The 23960-nt window shown below is 35.9% G+C and overlaps 1 protein-coding gene across 6 annotated transcripts in view; it reads right to left on the reverse strand.

Annotated features, from left to right (window-relative positions):
• The window catches only part of MON2 (MON2 homolog, regulator of endosome-to-Golgi trafficking), a 134708-nt gene that overhangs the window by 104166 nt on the left and 6582 nt on the right, over window positions 1–23960 (reverse strand). For 4 of the 6 annotated variants that reach the window (XM_032288754.1, XM_032288735.1, XM_032288743.1 and 1 more), the window contains exons 2-4: window positions 14431–14494; window positions 4338–4465; window positions 3216–3347 (exon numbers count right to left, since the gene is read on the reverse strand). In XM_032288754.1, coding sequence (XP_032144645.1) covers window positions 3216–3347; window positions 4338–4465; window positions 14431–14494 — 324 coding nt within the window. Of the gene's footprint in view, window positions 1–3215; window positions 3348–4337; window positions 4466–7543; window positions 7563–11601; window positions 11619–14430; window positions 14495–23960 lie in introns of those variants that run through there. The other 2 variants (XM_032288763.1, XM_032288773.1) reach the window with 2 other exon arrangements.

The following is a 23960-nucleotide window of genomic DNA, read 5'->3' on the forward strand; positions in this document are numbered from 1 at the left end:
TTTGGTTGTTTCAATCACCAATATGAAAAGTCCCACCATTTTATACAATAAAATATAAAATCCTCAGATTTTGAAGTCATTCAAGCTCTCTGTAAATACACAGCCACAGAAAATTTGCTATGGTAATGTGAAACATACCTTTTAAAATTTGGTTAACACCTATATAATAATGTGTTATGTTTTTATTTCCCCAGAATGACTTGCTTTGCAAATAACAAGAACTCAAAGTTTGTTGTATCACTTAATCATCTGGAGAAGCTATGTGATTGCTAATCATATAAATAAATAAAATTATTAAACTTTTAAAAAGGAGTCATTTTTTTCTTTTAAAACTCAAGTTTATTAAGGTGCAATTTATATACAATAAATTATAGAATCCCTTAAAATTATATAATTTGATGAGTTCTGACAAACATGTGGGCCCAAGAAACTTCGGCCACAATTGAGAAACAGAGTTTCTCCATTACCCCCAAAGTTTTCTTGTGCTACTTCCCATCCATCTCTTCCTCTACCCTTGGCCCCAGGCAAGCACCCCTATGCTCTTTTCACTGCAGATGAGGGGGCGTTTTCTATGATTTTTATATAAACAGATTAATTCAGTATGTGCTCCTTTGGGGCTGGCTTCTTCCACTTAGAATAATATTTGTGAAATTCATCCACATTGTTCTGTGTATCACTAGTTTGTACCTTTTATTACCAAGTATCATTCCATGGTATGAGTACACTATATTTTGCTTATCCATTCACCTGCTGGTGAACATGTGGGCAGTTTCCAGGTTCTGACTATAGGAAAAAAGAAAAAAAAAAAAAAGCTGCTACAAGTAATCATATACAAGTCACTGTAAGGACCTATGTTTTCATTTATCTTGGGTAAATATCTAGAAGTGAAATGGATGGGTCATCTGGTAAGAATAGGTTTAACTTTTTAATAAACCACCAGTTGGCTTGGGCATGGCAGCTCACGCCTGTAATCCCAGCACTTTGGGAGGCTGAGGTAGGCGGACCACTTGAGGCCAGGATTTCAAGACCAGCGTGGCCAACAAGGTGAGATCCCATCTCTACTAAAAACACAAAAATTAGCTGGGTGTGGTGGCAGACACCCTTAATCCCAGCTACTTGGGAGCCTGAGGCATGAGAATCCCTTGAGCCCAGGAGGTGGAGGTTGTGGTGAGTTGAGATTGTGCCACTGTGCTCCAGCCTGGGCAACAGAGCAAGACTCTGTCTAAAATACAAACAAACAAACAAACAAACAAACAAACAAACAAAAAGAAGAAGAAGAAGAAAGAAAAGACAAAGAAAAAAAAGAAACTGCAGTTTCCCATAGTGGTTTTATAATTTTACGTTTCTGTCAGCAGTATATGTGAATTTAGAACTATCCTACATCCTCCATAGCACTTTATATGATTAGTCTTTTTTCATTGCAACTATTCTAATGGATGCATAATGCTATTTCCTTACGGTTTTCATTTGTGTGTCCCTAATAACACTGAACTTCTTTTCATGTGTTTGTCACCCATTTGAATATATTATCTTAGTGAAGTATCTGTCAAAACTATTTGTCCATACTTAATTGGGTTGCCTGTGTTATGAATGAATTTTAGGAGTTCTTTATATAGTCTAGATACAAGTCCTTTGTCAGATATTTGTATTTTCCCACATCCTGTGGCTTATCAAGGATTTTTGATTTTATGCCCTAATAAATCTTTGCCTACCCCAACTTCACAAAGATTTTCTCCTATTTATACTTCCAAAAGTTTTCTAGTTTTAAAAGAAGTCATTCTTGGAGAAAAACATATAGTATTAGAATCAATGCCTATCACATTAATTATATTAAAAATTTTAAGGGACGCAAGCCTTTGATACCACTGTTACACTTTAGATTTCAACATAAAGGAAAGACACAGTACATAGTTATATAGAAGGCTTCACATTACTCAATTTTATATTATTTCTTGAGACGGAGTTTCGCTCTTGTTACCCAGGCTGGAGTGCAATGGCGCGATCTCGGCTCACCGCAACCTCCACCTCCTGGGTTCAGGCAATTCTCTTGCCTCAGCCTCCTGAGTAGCTGGGACTACAGGCACGCGCCACCATGCCCAGCTAATGTTTTGTAGTTTTAGTAGAGACGGGGTTTCACCATGTTGACCAGGATGGTCTTGATCTCTTGACCTTGTGATCCACCCGCCTCGGCCTCCCAAAGTGCTGGGATTACAGGCTTGAGCCACCGCACCCGGCTATTATTTCTTTATACTTGATTTTTCTCATACCAAGAAAACGCCATTTCCAAATTAACCAACACACTAAAATAAATCCTAAAATCAGTTCTTACTTCTTTAGTAGGTCAAATGAAAACCTTTCATAATTTTTTAAATATATGTATCAGAACGATAATTTGATAGCTAGAAACCAAGTGGTATGACATATAATAAACGGATATATTAAAATACATACAATATTTTATATAGCCAGTACAAGCTTAAAAGAATAAACCATTTGCAATTAAAAATCTCATTATGATGTAAGAACATCACTTGAGATAGCATATACAGCTTAACGTGATAGTATACTGTACTTCTTTATAAGCCATGCAAATTATAATAAAGCTATTACTGAGTGTCTAAAAAATTCCTTAGACAATAATTCATTTACTGTTATGTTACTCTTTACTTTCTGTTCTTTACAAATATTTCATAATAAAAAAGTTTTTAAAAAGTAAAATAAATAATAGAATGGCTCTTATATGTTCCAAAGTGGGTGGGAGTGGGGACAAAATGATAGTCATCTTGTCTAGCCGTTTAAGAAACATATTTGAACTGTCTGGCTTACATATCATATACATGTTAAATTATGGGTAGGGAGCGCTATCACAAGAAACCTAAAATACTAAAGGCAATACCTTACAACACATTGTTTTTCCTTAGTTCCCTCCTTCCCTATTCTTACTCTTCTGCTACTTTCTCTCTTTTTTCTATTTCCTATTCACAACTCAAGCTGTTGGCTGGACTCAAGGGACTTTGCTTAAGCACCCCAACGTGATTTCAACTCTAATCTGGAAAAAATAAGGTGCCAACAGTTATTAACATGCAATGTCAATCATCACAATAGTTGTAGGGAAGCTGCTTTTGATTCAAAAGGCACCAAGCTTTTCTCTTTCAGCCAGCTCATTCAAATAGTGTCTCAAAACACGTACGAACTCTGGCAAACAGGTTTCTTACCTTAGAAAGTGCCTCATCGTGAACTACGGTATTGGTTGTTAAAAGAACAAGAACTGTTTGAAGTAGCTTAAGTTCTTCAAGACTATTTTCCATTAGCTGCCAAAGCATGTTAATTATATTTCCAGCTGCAGTCTGTAAAATAGTTATTTTAATTATTGTCAACAAATAAAATATAAATGTTGATGTCCCTAATTAAGAAAAGGTATACAAACCTACCACAGTTGGAGAGGATTTCTTGACCACAATAACAAAAACTGTATTTTTAGATCTCTAGATCCAAACATGTCTCTCAAGTAATTTAGCACTTACAATCAATTAATTCTCTCCCTCAAAAAAGTAAATTTAAAAAAAATTATAATAGCCAATTTGAATATACAAATAGCAGCAAGCAGTTTTGAAATACCTAGTCAAAATCATAGCTCATTTCTACAATAATATTGATAGACTGTATATGGATATAAATAATATGGACATATGCAATTTATGAGTCTGCTGTTTCAGATACATTACTTCATCTAAAGTATGTTACAGAAAAAACAAAATGCAACCCATATTAATAACACATTGGCACACTCAATTAAGTCTGACATTACTTAAGATGATAAATTAACAGCAAAACATTTATTACTTCTATTATAGTACTTATAGAGTACAAAATTAAGATAACACCATTAAATTTGAGACCAAAATGCAGATTCATGGTTAAGAATTTTTTTTTAGTTTTTCCATCATAATGTTAGATACAAACAATATGTTTAAGTTAATGAAAAACAAATTATCACTCCATATAATCTAGGAGGGAGAGTTAGGATCTTCCCTTCTCTCTTTATAAAAGAAAAATTAAATAACCAATTAAATTGAACACTTGCTTGAGTCTCAAAATTTTCATCTATATTACTGAACTGTGACTTCTTAGATTACAAATGACTTGCAAAAATAATTGTTTGTGAATGTGTAATGAGGAGAAGATTTGACAGAATTTTTAAATAAAGCCGTTTTCTCCAAGTACACTGCCATTCCTAAAATAGTTTTATATTAAATATCAGGTATGTTTCATTCTCCTTTCATGAAAACTCCTCATTCAACTCTTAGGTGCAGTTTAGATAAAAATCTTCATATTACCTCAGACACGACTTCATGTGACATGAGTCTCTGAATAGCAGCCAAACACAGCTGAGTGATCTTCGGTTCCTTGGTTCCACAACCCATTAAAAAAGGCTGTACAACCTCTGAGCTGTTCTCTTTCAGTGCTTCAATTAGAACACATATAAAGTAAATTATCAAAATTAATCTATAATTAAGAACGCATTTTTATATAATTACAATCAGTAATAGTTATCTCAATAAAAATTACTTTATGTAAAATGAATACCAAAACAAAAATCAAGCGTTAAAATACCTTGGACAGACACTCCAGACTCTGTATCTAAACTATATGCCTGAACTACTGCTTTCCCATGCTTTTCTCCTAACACTCTGTCCTTTGGTTCTCCTCCAGCTTCTGTTACAAACTCTATTAGGACATGGAGTCTCAAAATTTCTCTCCCACCTCAAAAAAGCACTCTGTTTCTTCATATACTGCAGGAGGGAAAACATAAATGAGAATTCCCACCCTAGAATAGAATCATTAAAGAGAGTACATACATCATCCCCACAATACTTATAAATGAATACTTAGAAATTTCCTAGAATTTTACTATATGCCTTGAATTTAAACAGCCCTAGTTTCTCAAGAAATAAACATATTTCATTGAAACAATAACATTACCCCTCTTATTTCTGAAACAGCCACTTTAAATTAATTAGATGCACATGCTGTAATTTCAAACCTTAATTTAACTTCTTCTACCAATCCAGCTCACTCAGAAGTTTTTAAGTGGCAATAAAAATGTAAGAGGTTAGAAAATGTAGAGACTGAATTATACATAATTATTCATAATTTACAAAATGAAATTAAATCTATACACATTTACTGAAAGGCTACACAAAGATGGATAAGGCAGGTTTGTCATCCTTTGGGAATCTGAATAAATGACATGGAATTGCAAGTCAAGGGAACATTAAACTTATAAGCGAGATTTATTATTAAAAGAACTAGCTCTATCAGTTATTTTTTGAGGCAAGACATGCAGTAAGGACATATAAATCTAAGTTTTAAAATGCTTTTCAAAAGAAATTGACACAAAGTCATCCAGAATCACCATTAAAAATGTAAAACCAGTGTTAACATTAATTTTACAATTTAAATCCTCACCTTCTTCTTCCAAAGCTCTCTTTATGGTATGGTAAATCAAGACTACGACTTCCTACAGCCTGCTCTGCAAAGTCCCTCAGTATGCCAGCATAAATTGCTGATTTAGCACAGCTAAAGATGGCAAATATAACTGGCAAAGAACAGTGTTCCCAAAAGGACTCCCTGTCCTTATTCCCTTGCTTTCTCATACACAAAGGCTTTTATTCAAACCTAGGGACAAAGTTTCCTAAACAATATGAATAATTATTAAACGACGATGACCAGAAACCTCCTAATAAAGCTTCAATAAAATGATTAAATATCCTACCAGATTTAATCCTGCCAGAATCACTGAAGTATGATGCAACCCCTATCTCTGCTGAATATTCTTTATTAAACATTATTCATGCATATTAAAGGCCCTCAACAGTAACCAAGTTACACTTATAATTTTTATGTGTTAATATATGTTTCTCCTTTCAACATCACAATAATCTCAGAGAGTTTACAGAGCCTGATTTGGCCTTACTGATACAGTAACTAGGTAGTAAAGCCAGAATTTGAAAATATGCTATGTCTTCTAACTCCTGGTTCACTCTTCTTAACAACATTATGCTGCCCTTCCTTCTGGTACACAGCACCCTGATAATAATGGAAATTAAAAGAGGACCCAGTGATTTGCACTTTAAAATTGTCTGCCTGAAGTCTTCGAACAAATAAAGGAAAATGAACTTGTTTTCATAGAAAACAAAACAAGATGTACTTTCATAGGGTCTAAGATGCTAATGATTTTAAGACATACCCATAATATCACAACAACAACAAAATCAGTGCCAATTAAACTATGACACAATGCTTTCTAATCATTTAGAATTTTTCTTCACAATTTCATCCTCTGGACCATCAACAGCACTGGGAATGAACACCTTATTTCTTGAAAGAGTACTTCACTATGTCTCTGAGATTTTCTTCTAAGTCAATGGCAACCATTTCTGCATGTTCTGATGCTGGTGCTTTTTTGATCGTACCATAAGATGGTAACAGAAAGTTTTCAACAACTAGGGTGATATTTTAAATAGCAATTAAACTCAACATATGTGGTGTCAACAATGCACGCAACTCAACTGATGTGATAATAACATGAAGAACCATAACAAGTTCATGCACACATTGAAAAAGATAACTACAACATCACCTGGCTCACAGTGATTCTAAGATGCCATCAACTGCAAGATGCATACCAATCAGGGGATGTTAAAAGGTGAAAAAACTGTGCACACTAAGATCAACAAAATAAGGTAAGTCATGGTGAAATGCCATATACATGTCAGCTACAACCAGTTCTATCAAGCTGAGATAAGGTAGTATTAAAAATTAATGTTATGAATTTATTTTAATGTAATTCAAAGGAATCAAACATCTATTTCTCATCTTTTCCCTCCAAATTTATATGAGAACATAATAATCAAAAAAGAAGTTTCTATGTTATCTAGAATGATCAACAAAACAATAAAATCTATTTATCTACCCTAAGTCTTTTGAAGTATACTTTGAAAAACAAAAAAGCTTCCACTGTATTGAGATTGTAATTAGGTGAGAAAAATCATAAGGAAAAAAAGCACAAGGAAAAAAGTTATTGCTTTTCCTTTTCTTCTTTAAAAAGTGGTAACAGTCCAAAGAAATATAAATTAATCTTGCTCTTCCAACTGAGAGATATCCACTCTCTGCAATAACTTTAATAATATGTTAGGTAATGATAACTTTACATAAATACCTTCCTACAGACTGAGATTTTAGAAATCCAACAGAGGAAAAAGGCTCTACAGCAATATAAAGAAGACATTTTACTTTAACCATTTTGTATGTCATTCCAGAAAAAAAAAAGAAAAAGCTGATTCTTTTTGATCAAAGTTATTGGTTTCTATTTTCATTAAAACACAAAAACAGCTTATGGAGAATGATAAAAGAAGAAGTTTATTTTCCACCTAAGTCCCTCAATAAGTGTAACTCTTTAACAGAGTAACACTGTGTGTTGGATAAATATTGTATTTCCAAATTATGTAACTGTGAGACCAAATGATGCACTTTCACACACCTGAAAGAGGTCTACCAGGTCCCCATATCCTAAGGGTTTCCTTGTTCTGAGCAGTTTCACTGCATAATTGCAGTTTTTATCCTGGAAAAAAAGAATTAAACTAGGATACCCCACTATGAATCATATTAACAGGGGTTAATAAAAGTTTTATTGTGAAAAATTTTAACAGCTGTTAAAGAATAAACTTCAATTCTTGTGAAAGAGAGAAAATGTGACTTAGACATTATTTTGATACTCAAATTGCTTAAAATCTAGTTCTGGGGAAGACTGATATTCCTAACAACATTAAAAAATATTTTAGCTGAGCACAGTGGCTCAGGCCTGTAATCCCAGCACTCTGGGAGTATGAGGCAGATGGATCACGAGGTCAGGAGTTCAAGACCAGCCTGGCCAACATGGTGAAACCCCATCTCTACTAAAAATATAAAAATCAGCTAGGCATGATAGCGTGTTCCTGTAATCCCAGCTACTTGGGATGCTGAGGCAGGAGAATTGAACCGGTGCCTGGGAGGTGGAGGTTACAGTGATCCAAGATTGTGCCACTGCACTGTAGTCTGGGCTAGAGTGAGACTCCGTCTCCAAAAAAAAAAATTTCGAAAGGTCTGAAAATATATTTAAATGATTCAAGAATGAGGACAAATAAAAGCCTAGGCAGTTTCACATTAAAAGCACATTACAGGAAAGGGAAGGGCTATTTAACAAATGATGTTGGTTCATTGGTTAATAGTTTTGCAAAAGAAAAAATCAAAATCCTCACATTACCCTACATATTACTAATTAAGAAAAAAAATCAAACCTTTTGTAGAGCTACAAAAGAAACCAGAAAAATTAGATTATGTAAAACTGAAAGGCATCTAGATAAAAAAAGCAAAGGGTAAAAGGCCTGGAAAAAATATGATATAAACATGATGCAAGGTTAATATTTTCCTGTATCAACAGCTCAAGCAATTTGATAAGGAAAACACAAAAGTTCAAAGAAATGAATGTAAATTTTTAAAAAATAATAATTTAACACAGAGAAAAATGATGAACATCTAGTGAAAGTCAGAAGTCATGGCCCGGTGCTGTGGCTTATGCCTATAATCCCATCACTTCCAGAGGCCGAGGTGGGCGGATCATGAGGTCAGGAGTTCGAGACCAGCCTGACCAAGATCATGTAATCCTATCTCCACTAAAAATACATTAGCTGGGCACGGTGGCAAGTGCCTGAAGTCCCAGCTACTTGGGAGGCTGAGGCAGAAGAGTCGCTTGAACCCAGGAGGTGGAGGTTGCAGTAAGCCAAGATTGTGCCACTGCACTCAGCCTGGGTGATACAGCAAGACTCCGTATCAACAAAAGAAAAAGAAGAAAGACCTGAAACTAAGAAACTATGAGAAGAAATCAGCAACACAGTGAAACCCCGTCTCTATTAAAAATATGAAAAAAGTCAGCCAGGCGTGGTAGCACCTGCCTGTAGTCTCAGCTACTCAGGAGGCTGAGGCAGGAGAATCGCTTGAACGTGGGAGGCGGAGGTTGCAGTGAGCCAAGATCGCACCACTGTACTCTAGCCTGGGCAACAGAGCAAGAGTCCATCTCAAAATAATAATAATAATAATCATCATCATCATCATCCTGGCAAGAAGATTATAAAAATATGCTCACTTACTGTTGGCAAAGGTATAAACTTTCATCTTTTTGGAAAGCAGTAAGTTGACACATTCTAAGAATTTTAGACATATTCACACTCTTTATAATCCCACTTCTAGCAATTATTAAGAAATAATTCTAAATGCTGAAACATACCATACCTAAGAAAATCGTTAAACTACAATACATTTGCTGAAATATCATAGAGCAATTTTTTAAATTTTATTTTTATTTATTATCTTTTTTTAAAAATATACTTTAACTTCTGGGATACATATGCAGAACGTGCAGGTTTGTTACATAGGTATACACATGCCATGGTTGTTTGCTGTACCCATCAGCCCGTCATCTACATTAGGCATTTCTCCTAATGCTATCCCTCCCCTATCATACAGCAATGTAAAACATTTAAAAAGACTGGCATCAAAGAAAAATATTTATGATACAACAAAAAATACAAATGATATAATACAAGGATATAAATTTTAAAAAGAAAAAATAAATAAAGGCATACTGTACTGTAGATAAACTATGTAATCTCCTTGGCTCAACAGGTCAACTTGTGAAATCGGCTTTATTTACAGCAACCCCGCCTCCCCCGTCATGTCTTCTAGCCTGGATTTTAGAAACAGTCTCCCAAAAGATCTCTGCCTAAATGACTATACACTGAAATACGTCCTCCACACTGCTACTCTAATTTACTCAAAATATAAATATGAACGTGTCACTTCCCTGATTCAAACTCTTTCCATCATGCTGCTCAGAATATCACATAATGGCACTTAGGAAATTCCTGACACCTATTCCCCCTTCATACTTTTTGGCCTGGCAACACTTGAATAGTGTATACAAGTACAGCAAGCTGTACACACAAACCTCATGTATTGAAGGAGTCCCCTTTACTTTACACTTTTATACTTTATTTGCCTGACTAAGTCTTCCTCAGGCTTCCAGACTCTGCTTCAGATTTCCAAGCAGGTTAGGTGCCTTCCCCATGTCCCTATAACAACCCTCTCCATACTTCCATCTTGGCATTAACCACATAGTATTAAAATTCTATGCTAAGGGTCAGTCTCCTTCATTTTTCTGTTATCTGAACCTGAACTTAAGATGATAAAACTCACTTACTCAATAATTATAACCTGTAAAATTAAAGAGAGGTGGCTTGGCATGTTGGCTCACGCCTATAATCCCAGCACTTTGGGAGGCCGAGTCGGGCGGATCACGAGGTCAGGAGATTGAGATCATCCTGGCTAACACAGTGAAGCCCTGTCTCTACTAAAAATACAAAAAATAAGCTGGGCGTGGTGGCACTCTTGGGAGGCTAAAGCAGGAGAATCACCTGAACCCAGGAGGTGGAGGTTGCAGTGAGCTGAGATCAGGCACTACACTACAGCCTGGGTGACACAGTGAGACTCCATTTCTAAAAATAAATAAATAAATAAAAGAGAGGTAGAAAAACATATTAGAGGCAGCAGTGACTTAGCTGCCCCTTAGTGTAATTTATTTATTAGCCTAGATTTAATGAGGGCTTACTATTTCCCATGCAGTATGCTGGCAACATAAGGCAGAATAAGATGTTGACTCTGACTTCAGGGAGTATGTCATCTAGAAGAAAAAGTTTCTTTAAAAGGTCTTCAAAAGCCAAATCAAGGAATAGGTAAGCTAAACAGAATGAATGGCACAAATGCTTCTTTCAAGTACATTTCTTGCATTTCCATATAGACTAGAGGTGAATTTCATTACCCATCTTTATATCTCCTCTAATGATTCCTACATAATTATTTACTTATTAAGAGTAGGCATGATATACAGACTTTGTAAAATATCACAAGCACATTTATTGATAAGAAAATATATTTAATATTATATATAAAATATAAATATATTAAATTTAAAAAGCAAATAAATTATCTTTTAAAATCAGAAAAAAATTCCAAAGTATATTTACTCATTGCTACTTAAAGACCTTTTAGTTATAAGCTCTTTTGAAAAAAAAAATGAGGGAACAACATGTGAAAAAAGAACAAAAGTCATATCTACTGATTATTTATGTAAAAATTATGTATAATGACAGCAGCTGAAAGCAGCCACAGGTAGATGTAACCACCATGGTTTGGGGTAGGGGCTAAATATACAATGTTAAAAGATACCACAACTTCACTGATTTCCTTGTTAGAAATATTTATTTAAAAAGCAGATTATGTAATTTTTTGTATAACAATTTCTGAATTTTTAGTATAAGCTAGGATAATAAACACATATTTATAATATGTAATATTCATATAATAGATAATAAATGTAAGATTAAGGCATTTGGCCTTGTAAATGAAACCTTTATGTTGCTATCTCTCATTTTCAAAGTTTTATCTTTAAAGAAAATGGAAATTTTGAAATAATGATCTATACATCTGAATCAATGCTGACATTACCTGGCATAGCATTCCCACTTATGTCAGCATTCATGACAGCAGTGAAAACAAAGAAAAATAAATATTAAAGGAGGATGCTTAAAAGAAGGGGAGATGTAAAGCAAAGACTTATTCTGAAACATAAATAATATTCCCTTGGAAAATAAATCTAAGAAAACTAAAGTTGACTAGAAATCTATGCTGAATATCACTGATTAAACTACTTGATCCCAATTAAAAGTTATCATTCTTACAACAAACCTTTATATATTCTGAATATATATAAAGAGACATATAAGATTTCAATATCCCATCTCATTTGAGACTCAATTGTTTGGTATGGTATTTCAATATCCCATCTCATTTGAGGCTCAATTGTTTGGTATCTTTGACATACATTAGAGCACAGAAGTAGTATAGTCTCCTATAGTCTCAAGTACCATAAAGAAATAATACTTCTCAGGAAATTTTAAAAAGTTAACTAAAAATTTTTCTCAGTATTAACTGTACTCTGAATTAATTATATAGTTTAGAAACTACACACTAAACTCTGTTTTGAAGACCCTCTGATTTTCAAGATGAGAGTGGTGTATAAATCTATAACTTTTAGGTATTAATTGCTTTAAATACTTCATTAAAAATACTGAAGTTTAAGTGCAAATATACTTCCTCAATTACATGGCTCTAGATACTATGAAGAGTAAAGCATGAACTATTAATTGTATTTGCATACAGATCTGTTCTAACTTGATTTGAATAATGCTAATTGAATTAAAATGAAATTAACAGCCAGCCAACTAAGTCAAAATTTTTCTTACTCATCTTAAGAGTAATTAATTAGACATTTTACTTGGGATACAACGCTGAAATAACAGTGATCCTCTGAAGAAATCAGTCATTTTTTTAAGAAAGTCTTCCACAAACTATAATACCAACGAAAATTTATATTATTGGAGAATAATTAAGAACATACCACAGTATCAACAAAGATAACAGCAACAGTAAATATTTTAAATATTTACGGTGATATTCTAATATGATTGGCCTATGGTAAGTCTCCAACATAAAAATATCCACGACATCATTTATCTTTAAACACTAATTTCTTCACAGTAACTCATCTGCGTAATATACATCGCCCATTAAAACCCACTTGCTTGCCTGGCACCGTGGCTCATGTCTGTAATCCCAGCACTTTGGCAGGCTGAGGCAGGAGGGATCACGAGGTCAGGAGTTCCAGGCCAGCCTGGCCAACATGATGAAACCCTGTCTCTACTGAAAACACAAAAATTAGCGAGGCGTGGTGGCAGGCACCTATAATCTCAGCTACTTGGGACGCTGGGGCAGGAGAATCTCTTGAACTCAGGAGGCGAAGTTTGCAATGAACCGAGATCACGCCATTGCACTCCAGCCTGGGCAACGAGAGCAAAACTCCATCTCAGGGAAAAAAAAAAACAAAACCCACTTGCCAACTTTCGTAACCCAATCATATGCACCTCTGCCTTTACCCACCACTTTCACTATACTCCTCAATATCTACATAGAGCATTATTCACTTCTGTGCACGTTATAAAACTATTTGGTATTTTGATAGACTGTTCAAAATCGGGGAAAAAGCTGTGTGAAACAGATGTAATTAAGGAAAGCTTACCCTAAGGGCAAACTTCCAGTAAAATTGGATAGCCTAAGTGAAATCCACTCTTGCCCTCTGATCCTTAATCTGTCCCCAGAAATCTTAATTTTATTTCATAACATGTTGAAATCCCACCAGTTACAGACATATTGGTATCCCTTTTTAAAGAGATTCTTTATTTGGACTTTGTGTAAATTAATTTAATAGGATTTCTTTTCTCATAGATTAGCTGAGATCAGCAGCACTACTGGAACTGGAAATGCAGATTAAAGGATCACTGAAGCAAGCACTGGTTACGTATGAAATACCTGGGAGTGAGTAGCTAGTGTGGAAACCTGGTGATACCATGGTAGCATACTGCAGCAGAAAGAACATGGGCTCCTGAACACTCCTGGATTTTAATCTGGTTCCACCACTTTTCCCGTGACCTTGGGCAAGTAACAACCTCTTCACATCTCAGTTTGCTCTACTAACAAATAAGATAATATTTCCCCACAAGCTTGTTATGTAAGATAGAATGACACAAGTGCCTTGCATATAACAGATTTAAGAAAAAAAGCCAGTATACCTCTGTTCCATGTTCATTATGGAGGCAAGAACAAAAGGCACCAAGGAAGAGAAAGGATGATGCCAAAGAGAAACTCAGGAAAATTCCTCCTTGAAAACCAGGTTCAATCAAGAGAAGGTAAGAAAACATTTTTGTTTTCTTTTCTCTACTTCACTCTCATTCTGTTTTCATGATCATCTTGCCTTAGTCCCAAGACTCAAAATTCATATGGTACAACTAAATACAGAAGACTACATTATGAACTGTTTATATTAAAGAGAAAGCAGATCATAGAAAGTGAACTGAGAATGAATCTTTTATTCAATTCAACACAACAAATATTACTGAATGCTTTTTACGGTGTGTCTCAGGTGATTAGCAAGAAGTGGAGGAGAATGCAAAGATGAGTAAGAAAAAAATTCCTTGCCTTTAAGGAGTTAGTAGTGTTAAGCTTTCTGATTTCAGAGAATTTTATAAAATTCATCACTGGGAAACACAATCAGTTCATAAGATAGGAACTTTTACCCATTTTGTATCATTATGAATAGCATATGTTAGGGGATGAGGAAGAGATGTTACAGAAAATGTATGGCTTTCACAAGAAAAATTCTTCTTTTACTATTAGTCAAATTTTTGTAAATTATTAAATTTTTTAATACAAAAAAATTACCTGCCAAAATTTCGGTGTTTCGTGCAGCTATTGTTTTAACTTTTATTATTCCTGATTCGGCGGCCTGCAATAATAAAAATAATTAGAACATAAAATTTACTGCCAAAATGAATTACCTGCAGGAAATAAGTCATACATGATAGACAAAATATCAAGCACAAATAAAGTCAGTCACTATCACATTTTTAGTTTTCAAATCATCAGATACTAAGCCCAGAAGTGACATATACATTAAATGTAATAAAATATGATTAATTCGATTATTCACAGGCAAACTCAGCACTGCAACATGTTGCCTTCCTCCGCCTTAAGGCATATTGGAATACCTCAATCCCCTGCAAATTTAAATGTTCTAAGAATAAAAATAACGAACAAAAACAAAACCTACTGAAAATGATTAGGCTCTTTTTTCCCATTTCAAGCCTCCTCTCCTACTACCACACACACAAAGATTGTACAACACTGCAAAATCAAGTAAAACTATGCTGTTGGATTTTTTTTTTTTTTTTTTTTTGGTAGAGTTTTTTGCTCTTGTTGCCCAGGCTGGAGTGCAATGGCACGATCTCGGCTCACTACAACCTCCACCTCCCTGGTTCAAGCGATTGTCCTGCCTCAGCCTCCCAAGTAGCTGGGATTATAGGCACTTACCACCACACCCAGCTAATTTTTATATTTTATTATTACCATGTTGGCCAGGTTGGTCTCAAACTCTTGACTTCAAGTGATCCACCCACCTCGGCCTCCCAAAGTGTTGGGATTACAGGCGTGAGCCACCACACCCAGACCTGTTAAAATGAATAACCAAACCTTCACTAACCAAACCTTCATTAACCATAGTATGTTTAGCTGGCAGTACTGGCAAGTCACACAGCATTTTATAGAGCACCACAGGACTGCACTGTCCAATTTGGTAGCCATTGGCTACATGTGGCTATTAAGCATTTGAGATGTGGCTAGTCTGAATTGAGCTGTGCTCTAAGTGTAAAATACATACTAGGTTTCAAAGACTTAGTATAAAAAAAAGAATACAAACTACCCCCTAAATATTTATACTGATTACTTGTTGAAATAACATTTCAAATTATTAAGTTAAATTATTATTAAAATTAAATGTCTATTTCTTTTTACTTTTTTCCCTCTTTTTTTTTTTTTTCAAAGAGATAGAGGCTTGCTGTATTGCCTAGCCTAGAGTACAATGCCACAATCATGGTTTATGACAGCCTCAAACTACTGGGTTCAAGTGATCTTTCTACCACCATCTTCTGAGTAGCTGGTACTCTAAGCACATGCCACCATGTCCAGCTAATTTTTAAGTTTTTTTGTAGAGACAGGGTCTTGCTACATTGCCCAGGCTAGTGTTGAACTCCTGGCCTCAAGCAATCCTCCCACCTCAGCCTCCCAAAGTGCTAGGATTATAAGAATGAGCACTGCACCTGGCTCTTTACTTTTTAATGCAGTTAAAAATTACATATATGTATTACATCTATAGCCCATGTTATAATTCCATTAAAGAGTGCTGACACATATTATTGATGTATTATTTCCATCATAGAAACTCAGGACATTTTTACTATTTACAAACATGCTATTTTATACATATACTGTTATCTATACCTCCAAAGACAGTAAGTTTGTAGTGTAAGAAGTTATATGTACAAGTTTTCCTATTAATTTGCTTGCTACTTGGTCATTTATTTTATCTCTTACTGCTTGCTAAGGGACAAGTGGTAGCAGTCTCTAAAGACTTAAAAATAATTATGTAAGAACATCAGTATCCTATGGGCTGTTAGTCTGACAAACAATGAACTGATGTCTAAAATAAAGAACACATTGTAAGCTATACCAGGTGCAGTAGGCTTCTGTCATTTTGTTGGCTCCAAGCATGTCAAGCCCTTGTTCATGTTTGAGGAATCTCTAACTTCATAAATCTTGGTGTAAAACAGAGCCCATCTCCCACTATTAAAATTGAAAATGCAGATGCTTTTTCACATGCCCTGCTGGCAGCCTATGCTTACCCATAGAGATGCACCCACCAGCAATTTTGAATGTGGAGCCTAGTAACAAAGAGCAGAGACAATAAAGAATTCTTTCTGATGACAGCAATAGCGAAAGCAATATCTAGTTTCCAAAGGCTGCAGAACCAGCAGTGGCCTGGAGTGACCAGAACAACCAGAAGTGCAATCAGCAGCATCCAGTCACTAATCAGCAGACACAGCCATAATGGTCTTTCTGGCATGAATTTTGCTGTGGTTCTGGTTGCTTAGCCTCCCCTTCGTTCATGTATTTTTTCTAGGGTTGGCTCCATCCAGCCTTCTACTAACTCTGTGCACCATTGAACATACTATCAGTAAAGTTTATTTATGCTTAAATCAGCCAGAGTCAGTTTTCATTGCTCACAACTAAAAAGCCTAATAGATACACTAGGACTTATTTCTAAAACTTTAGAAAATGGAAAGGTCCCAAATTAAATTAATATGTCTACTAGAAGAAAAACACAGTCAAAATGAATTACTTCAGGGAAGGACTATTGGTTTTCCGATTAATCGAAGCAGTGTATATTAGAAACATCAGAAGCTTTTAAATAAGTCCTGAGGTCCTGATATCCTGATTGCAACCCAGTTAAATCAGAATGACTGCTGGTGGGAGTCAACCATCAATTAAAAAAAAAAAATCTTCAGGTAATTCCAAATACAGTAAAATTTAAGAGACTACCGCAATAATATGGGCAAGAGATGATGGACTGGCCCAAGATTGTTAGTGATAGAGATGGTAAGAAGTGATGAGATTCCGGATATACCCTGAAGATGTACAAACCACAGCAAATTTACTACTGTAAAAATTAAATTACAGAACTGAAGTTAGTATGTGCATTTTGTAACATTCACACACCCCATATCAAATTCTCTTGGATCAATTTCTTACTGAGGTAGTGGAAATTAATCTGTGGTCACTGAAATTTCTTCCATCATCATTTTCAAGTTTAACTTCTCGCCTTTCTCACTATGGCCCTATATACCTTGCATAGGCCCAAAGTCAGTATGTGCTTTTGCTTTGGTGCCAACAGAAACTGATTAAATTGAACCATTATAATTATTAATGTAATTTATCCAGACTTTCTGAATTCTAGTCAGTCAAACCTTAACGGTTTCCAAAATCCATCCTGTAGCATGCTAGATGATAGATGTCAGTAAATGATATCAAATTCACTAGACATTATTTTGATTTCCTGAGATGGAGTTGAACCATGAATGTGTGCACATGTCTAATTAATATCTTTACACATACACACAATAAAGAGAAGAAAAAGGAAGTTTGTTTTTCGTTTTGAGACCAGGTCTTACTCTGTCACCCAGGCTGGAGTGCAATGGCGTGATCACAGACCACTGGAGCATGGACCTCTAGGCTCAAGCAATCCAACCATCTCAATATCCTGAGTAACTTGGGATCAGAGGTGCATACCACCACACCTGGCTAATTTTTTATTTTTGTAGAGACAGGGTCTCCCTATGTTACCCAGGCTGGTCTCGAACTCCTGGGCTCAAGCAATCCTTCTGTCTCAGCTTCCCAAAGTGCTGAGATTATAGATGGGAGCCACCGTGCCTGGTCAAGTATTTTTTAAGCAGTTCCAAAATGGTGTTTTAAAAGATATGCAACTAGTATTTTCATGTCTAAATTCAAAAAATTACCAAAAGGGCTGTTTGTCGTCTTAGATATAATTAGGCTATCTCATAGCTCCTAATTTTTAACATCCAAGTTTCTACTGTCAAAATACTTTGGAATTGTATCATCTTATTCTCTTAGGCAGGCTGTGTTGATGGAAAGTTTCACTATCAATGTTTATCGATACACTTGTATATCACTTAAGTATGAATTAAGACTAGCCTACATCTTTAAGGGTATTCTGTATGAACCGAGGTCTTTACAATCAAATTTCCTTCTATGTATCAAGGATTTCAAGTGTGAAAAAAAATTATTAACTTCTTGCTTTAGAAGTATTCCCTATTTTGATCAGATACCATGTATATAAGTAGGGAAGGTAATCAATTGCAAACATGGTTATTTTTTTCTTTAATTGATACTCATGCAAACAATAAAAAAAGGAAGAAAAGATGAAAAACGTTCTACAGACTTGAATAGAGGTGGTAAGTAAGTAATCTAATCTATTGCCGAGGACAATCTATGAGTCAGAAAGAATGCCAAAGTCTCAAATACTAATGCAGCATTTAATATTTTAAAATTAATCTTCTCAAGAAACATTTTCCTCTTTTCTCAATACTCTTTGCTGACTGCTTTTCTAAGACCACCTAGAATATCCTTGACCTCATTTCTCACTTGGTAAACTCTTCCTGCTTAATACCATAGAGTCGGCCCTCTGTATCCACTGGTTTTGCATCTGCAGATTCAACCAACTGCAGATCCAAACTATTCGGAGCAGCGGGGGGAATACACACACACACACACACACACACACACACACACACATTTTAAAATGCAGTGTAACAACTATTTACATAGCATTTACACTGTATCAGGTATTATCTACAACTGACTGAAATTATATGGGAAGATATGCACAGGTTATGTGCAAATATTACAACATTTCATATCAAGAACTTGAATATTCTCAGATTTTGGTATTCCCTGGAGTCTCAGCTTCCCAAAGTGCTGAGTATTCCCTGTGGTTCCTGGAACCAATCCCCTGCAGATACCAAAGGATAGCTGTAATTTCATGGTTTCATTTACTTTCTAACCTATAAAGACTTCTAAATTATACTCCTACTCCTGATCTGTCTCCCATACTACAGAAATTATTCACCTAAATATTTAAAAGACACCTTAAATTCAACATGTTTAAAATAGATGTTATCATTTCCATCTACCCTCAAACTCCTCCCTCAGTCAGAAAAACTTACTTCTTTCTACAATTTCTATTTTTCTGAACAGCAGCATCATCCATCCAGTCACTGACCAGATACCTGGGTTTTTTTGCTCAACTCACAAGTCTAATCCACCACGAACGCATCTTGTACTTTTTCCTCAAAACTCACTCCCACACTTTAGTTCCAACACTCACTGTCAACCTAAATGAAGACATGTCCCTACCTACAATCCCGTCCTCCATCCATCCACTGTCTCAATTATTCAATGATCCTAGTGCCCACTCTTACTAGTGTTTCTCAAAATTGAGTTTAGTAGTATAGGAAAAGGACATCTTTTAAAAGGAAAAAATAAGCTATGGACCTACACAGTCACTGACAAATTTACATGTATGTATAAATACAATCAGGAATATACTCTTTACAGCTTTTTAATTATAATGCCAACAAACTCACAAATGAAATACAAACCCAACTGAGTACTAATTTAATGTGACAAATAATGCTTTGCTGAAATTAAATGACTAGTAACAAGATGATAGCTGTAGACTTATGGCGCAGGTGCTTCTGATTTTGTCACCCTTCTAGTGTCATAAGCAGTGATGGAAATCTTTTCTTTCATCACTTTTTTCTATGACAACTATTGAAAAGCCTTTCTACCTTTAGTACTGTATACGGCTTGAGCCTGTAACATGTTTTCTTATTCATCTCATTACGTTTCTTCATACTGCCTATAAGAATGATGAAGACAAGAAATATATCTCATTCATCTCTCTATATTATTAATGCCTATCCCAGTGCCTTTCATATAGCAGCTATATAATAAGTGTTCCTAAGGTAACAAATAGAAAGTTCTGAACGTACCGAAAAAACTTGTTGGTATTTTACACACACACACACACACACACACACACACACACACACACAAACTGTATCTACAAGTGCCAATTCTAACTCGCTTTAAAAGGGGAGGGAGAGGGAGGGACTTTACTGCCTCACTAACTGAAACATCCAGAGGAAGTTTGATCCAGGGATTTATAATGTCATCGGAGCTACAGTTTCACTTATCTGCCATTCTCTTGGTTCTGACCTGTTCAATGGGTAGGTTCATTCTCAGGCTGCATTCAACCTTAGCAACAATGGCTGCAGCCATTCCACATCTCAAAATTTCATACGACACTATTTTGAAGGAGAGAAAAGGTCTCTTTCAGTAGCTCTAGAGAAAGAAAGAAAAAGTTTTTCTTTCCCAGAAGCACTCACTAGCATCATGTAACTTGCACAGGAATGGAGGGAGGTGGGGTGGGAAGCAGTTGGGAGGATTTAAAGTAGACTAATATTTGCCAGGAGTGGTGGTTTATGCCTGTAATCCCAGCACTTTGGGAGGTCAAGGCGAGAGGATCATTTGAGCCTTGGAGTTCATGACCAGCCCGGGCAACATAGGAAGATTCTGTCTCAAAAAAAAAAAAAAAAAGAAAATTAGGCAGACGCGGTGGTATCAGCCTGTAGTACCAGCTACTCAAGAGGCTGAGGTGGGAGGATCGCTTGAGCTCAGGAGGTCAAGGCTACAATGAACAGTGACTGCACCACCACGCTCTGGCCTGGGCGACAGAGAAAGACCCTGTCTCCAAATAAATAAATAAAGTAGATTAAGCTAATCATGGTACTCTGGAGTTAGGAATGAAAATCCAATGGGTTGAAAATGAGAGAAGAACATAGCCTACCACTGAAGGAAGCAAAAGGGAATGGATAATAGCAAAGGAATTAACAAATGTCCACCCTAAAGCTGTACAGATTTACACACACACACACACACACACACACACACACACACACACACACACGTGTGAAGTTCTTTAAAAGGCTGTTTTTTTCCCCACAAAAATTGCTGTTCTGCTTGCTTTTGTTTTTGAGACAGGGTATCACTCTGTCCACCAGGCTGGAGTATAGTTACCCCTTCATAACTCACTGCAGCAATGAATTCCTGAGCTCAACCAATCCTCCTGCCTCGGCCTCCCAAACAGCTGGGACTAGGCATACACCACCACATCCAGCTAATTTTTTAGTAGAGATGGGGGTCTTGCTATGTGCCCCGGCTAGTCTCGACCTCCTGACCTCAGGTGATCTTCCAGTCTTGGCATCCCTAAGTCCTAGGATTATATACATAAGCTACCCACCTAGCCAATGCTATTTTTAAATAACAAATGTATTTCACAACTTCTATAAGAATAAAACCTTGATATTAAAGAAAATTTACTAAAGGTCCAATTTATTTATTCACAGGACACAGCATGAAACAAGAGCTAAAGAAGAAATGTAAGGCTGGGCATGGTGGCTCATGCCTGTAATCCCAACACTTGGGGAGGCTGAGGCAGGTGGATCACTTGAGGTCACGAGTTTTAAGACCACCCTGGCCAACATGGTGAAACCCTGTCTCTACTAAAAATACAAAAAATTAGCCAGGCGTAGTGGTGTGCACCTGTAACACCAGCTACTCAGGAGGCTGAGGCAAAAAAATCACTTGAGCCTGGGAGGCAGAGGCTGCAGTAAGCTGAGATTGTGCCACTGCATTCCAGCCTAGGCAACAGAGCAAGACTTTGTCTCAAAAAAATGTGAAATTCAAGTTAATGGCAACTTAGATAAAATAATGTACTAATGAGACACCAGAGAGGTATGGAGTTGACTCAAGATTTGTGATTTTAGATGTCAGGTAAAATCAAAAGACCTGAAGTCAAGTGCACACTGGGAGTACTTGATACATCTAGAACACCCCCTAGGTGACAAAATGCTCATAAGACAATTACTATATTGAAATCATTATGATTTTCTTCTGTAACATTCAATTATTCCACAACGCTAAAAACTTCTAAAAATATATACCTATGTGACATTCTATTCTAGAATCCCTAGCTTCCAGGAAACAAATAAAATATCCTTAACATATCAAATAAAAGAATGGAATGCAGATTAAATGTAGATAGCTAAAAATATATATGTGGTGGTATGCTTTTTCATTCCTTTCCTTAAAAATCTAATCTTCAGCGAAATGCGGTGGCTCATGCCTGTAATCCCAGCACTTTTGGAGGCTAAGGCAGGTAGAATGCTTAAGTTCAGGGGTTTGAGACTAGCCCAGGCAAAATGGTGAAACCCTGTTACTATGAAAAATATAAAAATTTGCCAGCCTTGGTGGCATGTCCATATAGGTCCAGCTACTTAGGAGGCTGAGGTGGGAGGATCATTTGCGTTTGGGAGGCAGAGGCTGCAGTAAGCTGATATCGCCCACTGCACTCCAGCCTGAAAAAAAGAAAAGGAGGTGAAAAACTGAGAGGAGAAACAGGAAGTACAATGTCACAAAACAAAAAACTAGAGGGTTCCATGATGGAAATAATCAACAGTAACAAATAATGACGCAAGGTAAACAAATGAGAACAATAACAAAAACAAGCAAGTTGTAAAGGCATGCGCAGCACTGTATAACGGAAAATGAGAGAGGAGTTACAGATGGATTCACATGGACTCAAATCCCATTTCCACCATTTTCCAGCTTTACTACCTTACGCAAATTACTAAACATGTCTAAGCCCGCTTCCTCATCTGTAAAATAAATATTTAATACAACATGTTGCATTAGAATCTAAGGATGCAAAGTTCCTAGCCTAATGTGAAGGCAACATTTTATTCAACTTTGAGTTAACTTCCTGAGAATAAAGGCAATTTCTCAATTATTTCTGTGTTCTCTGCTGTGCTTTAGGAGATTCATAAATTTCTGTTAAATTATAATAGTAACAGCAAAACCTTCTACTTTATACATGGTTGAAAATATTAAGCTATACTTACATTAAAAAAATAAGTCAAATTTTGAAATATGTCATCCTTTCTGGTTTATAAGTTAGAGACAATGTCTTTTATTTTATCTGTCATCAAAGTACATTTATTTCAGCTTATAGATTTCAACATATAAAGCATATATTTACTATGCTTACAGGAGAAAGAATACAATGTCAAGAGGAAAAAACTACAATACATTATAAAATACTAAACCAAAACAGATCCCAAGTAAGCATGTACAGATTATCAAGCCCTCATCTTCACTGTCATAAGGTCGTGCAAATGATGTATTAACCCAACCAGGAGAGCCAATGATATTAGTCACAGTCTGCAAATATCTGGTCAAATGGCAAATCCTGTCACAGTAAGTAGAAGGCATCTCTTTCATCAGGGGTCTCCCAGCCAGTTAACAAAGAAAAACACCTGGATACTGAGGAACTCTATCACAAGACACCTTTGCTGTTTTTCTGCCAACCAATTTCTATCAATTTCTATCAGGCCCGAATGGGCAACAGGAAACTTAAAGTACACAGCCTGGGAACACTATCTGCACTTAAATTATTTGTACCCTTACTGATTCTGCATCATTTAAAAAGAGAGAAATGAAATCTATCCAATACCCTAATTCTGACCATCTCAACTCAAATGAGCTTCTTTCTCATTATTCTTCTACCACCCATTACCTGGACTTCATCATCCTCTACCACTGGGCAATCTGAAATGCAGTATTCCCACTACTATCTCAATTCCTGTCCTAGCTCTCACACTCCCCAAACCCACTACTCTTTGATGAAATACATGCTGCTGGCTTTTAATCCTCCCATGATC

The sequence above is a fragment of the Sapajus apella genome, unplaced genomic scaffold (assembly GCF_009761245.1).
Source record: "Sapajus apella isolate SASKATOON/1434 unplaced genomic scaffold, GSC_monkey_1.0 scaffold2, whole genome shotgun sequence".
Taxonomy (NCBI): domain Eukaryota; kingdom Metazoa; phylum Chordata; class Mammalia; order Primates; family Cebidae; genus Sapajus; species Sapajus apella.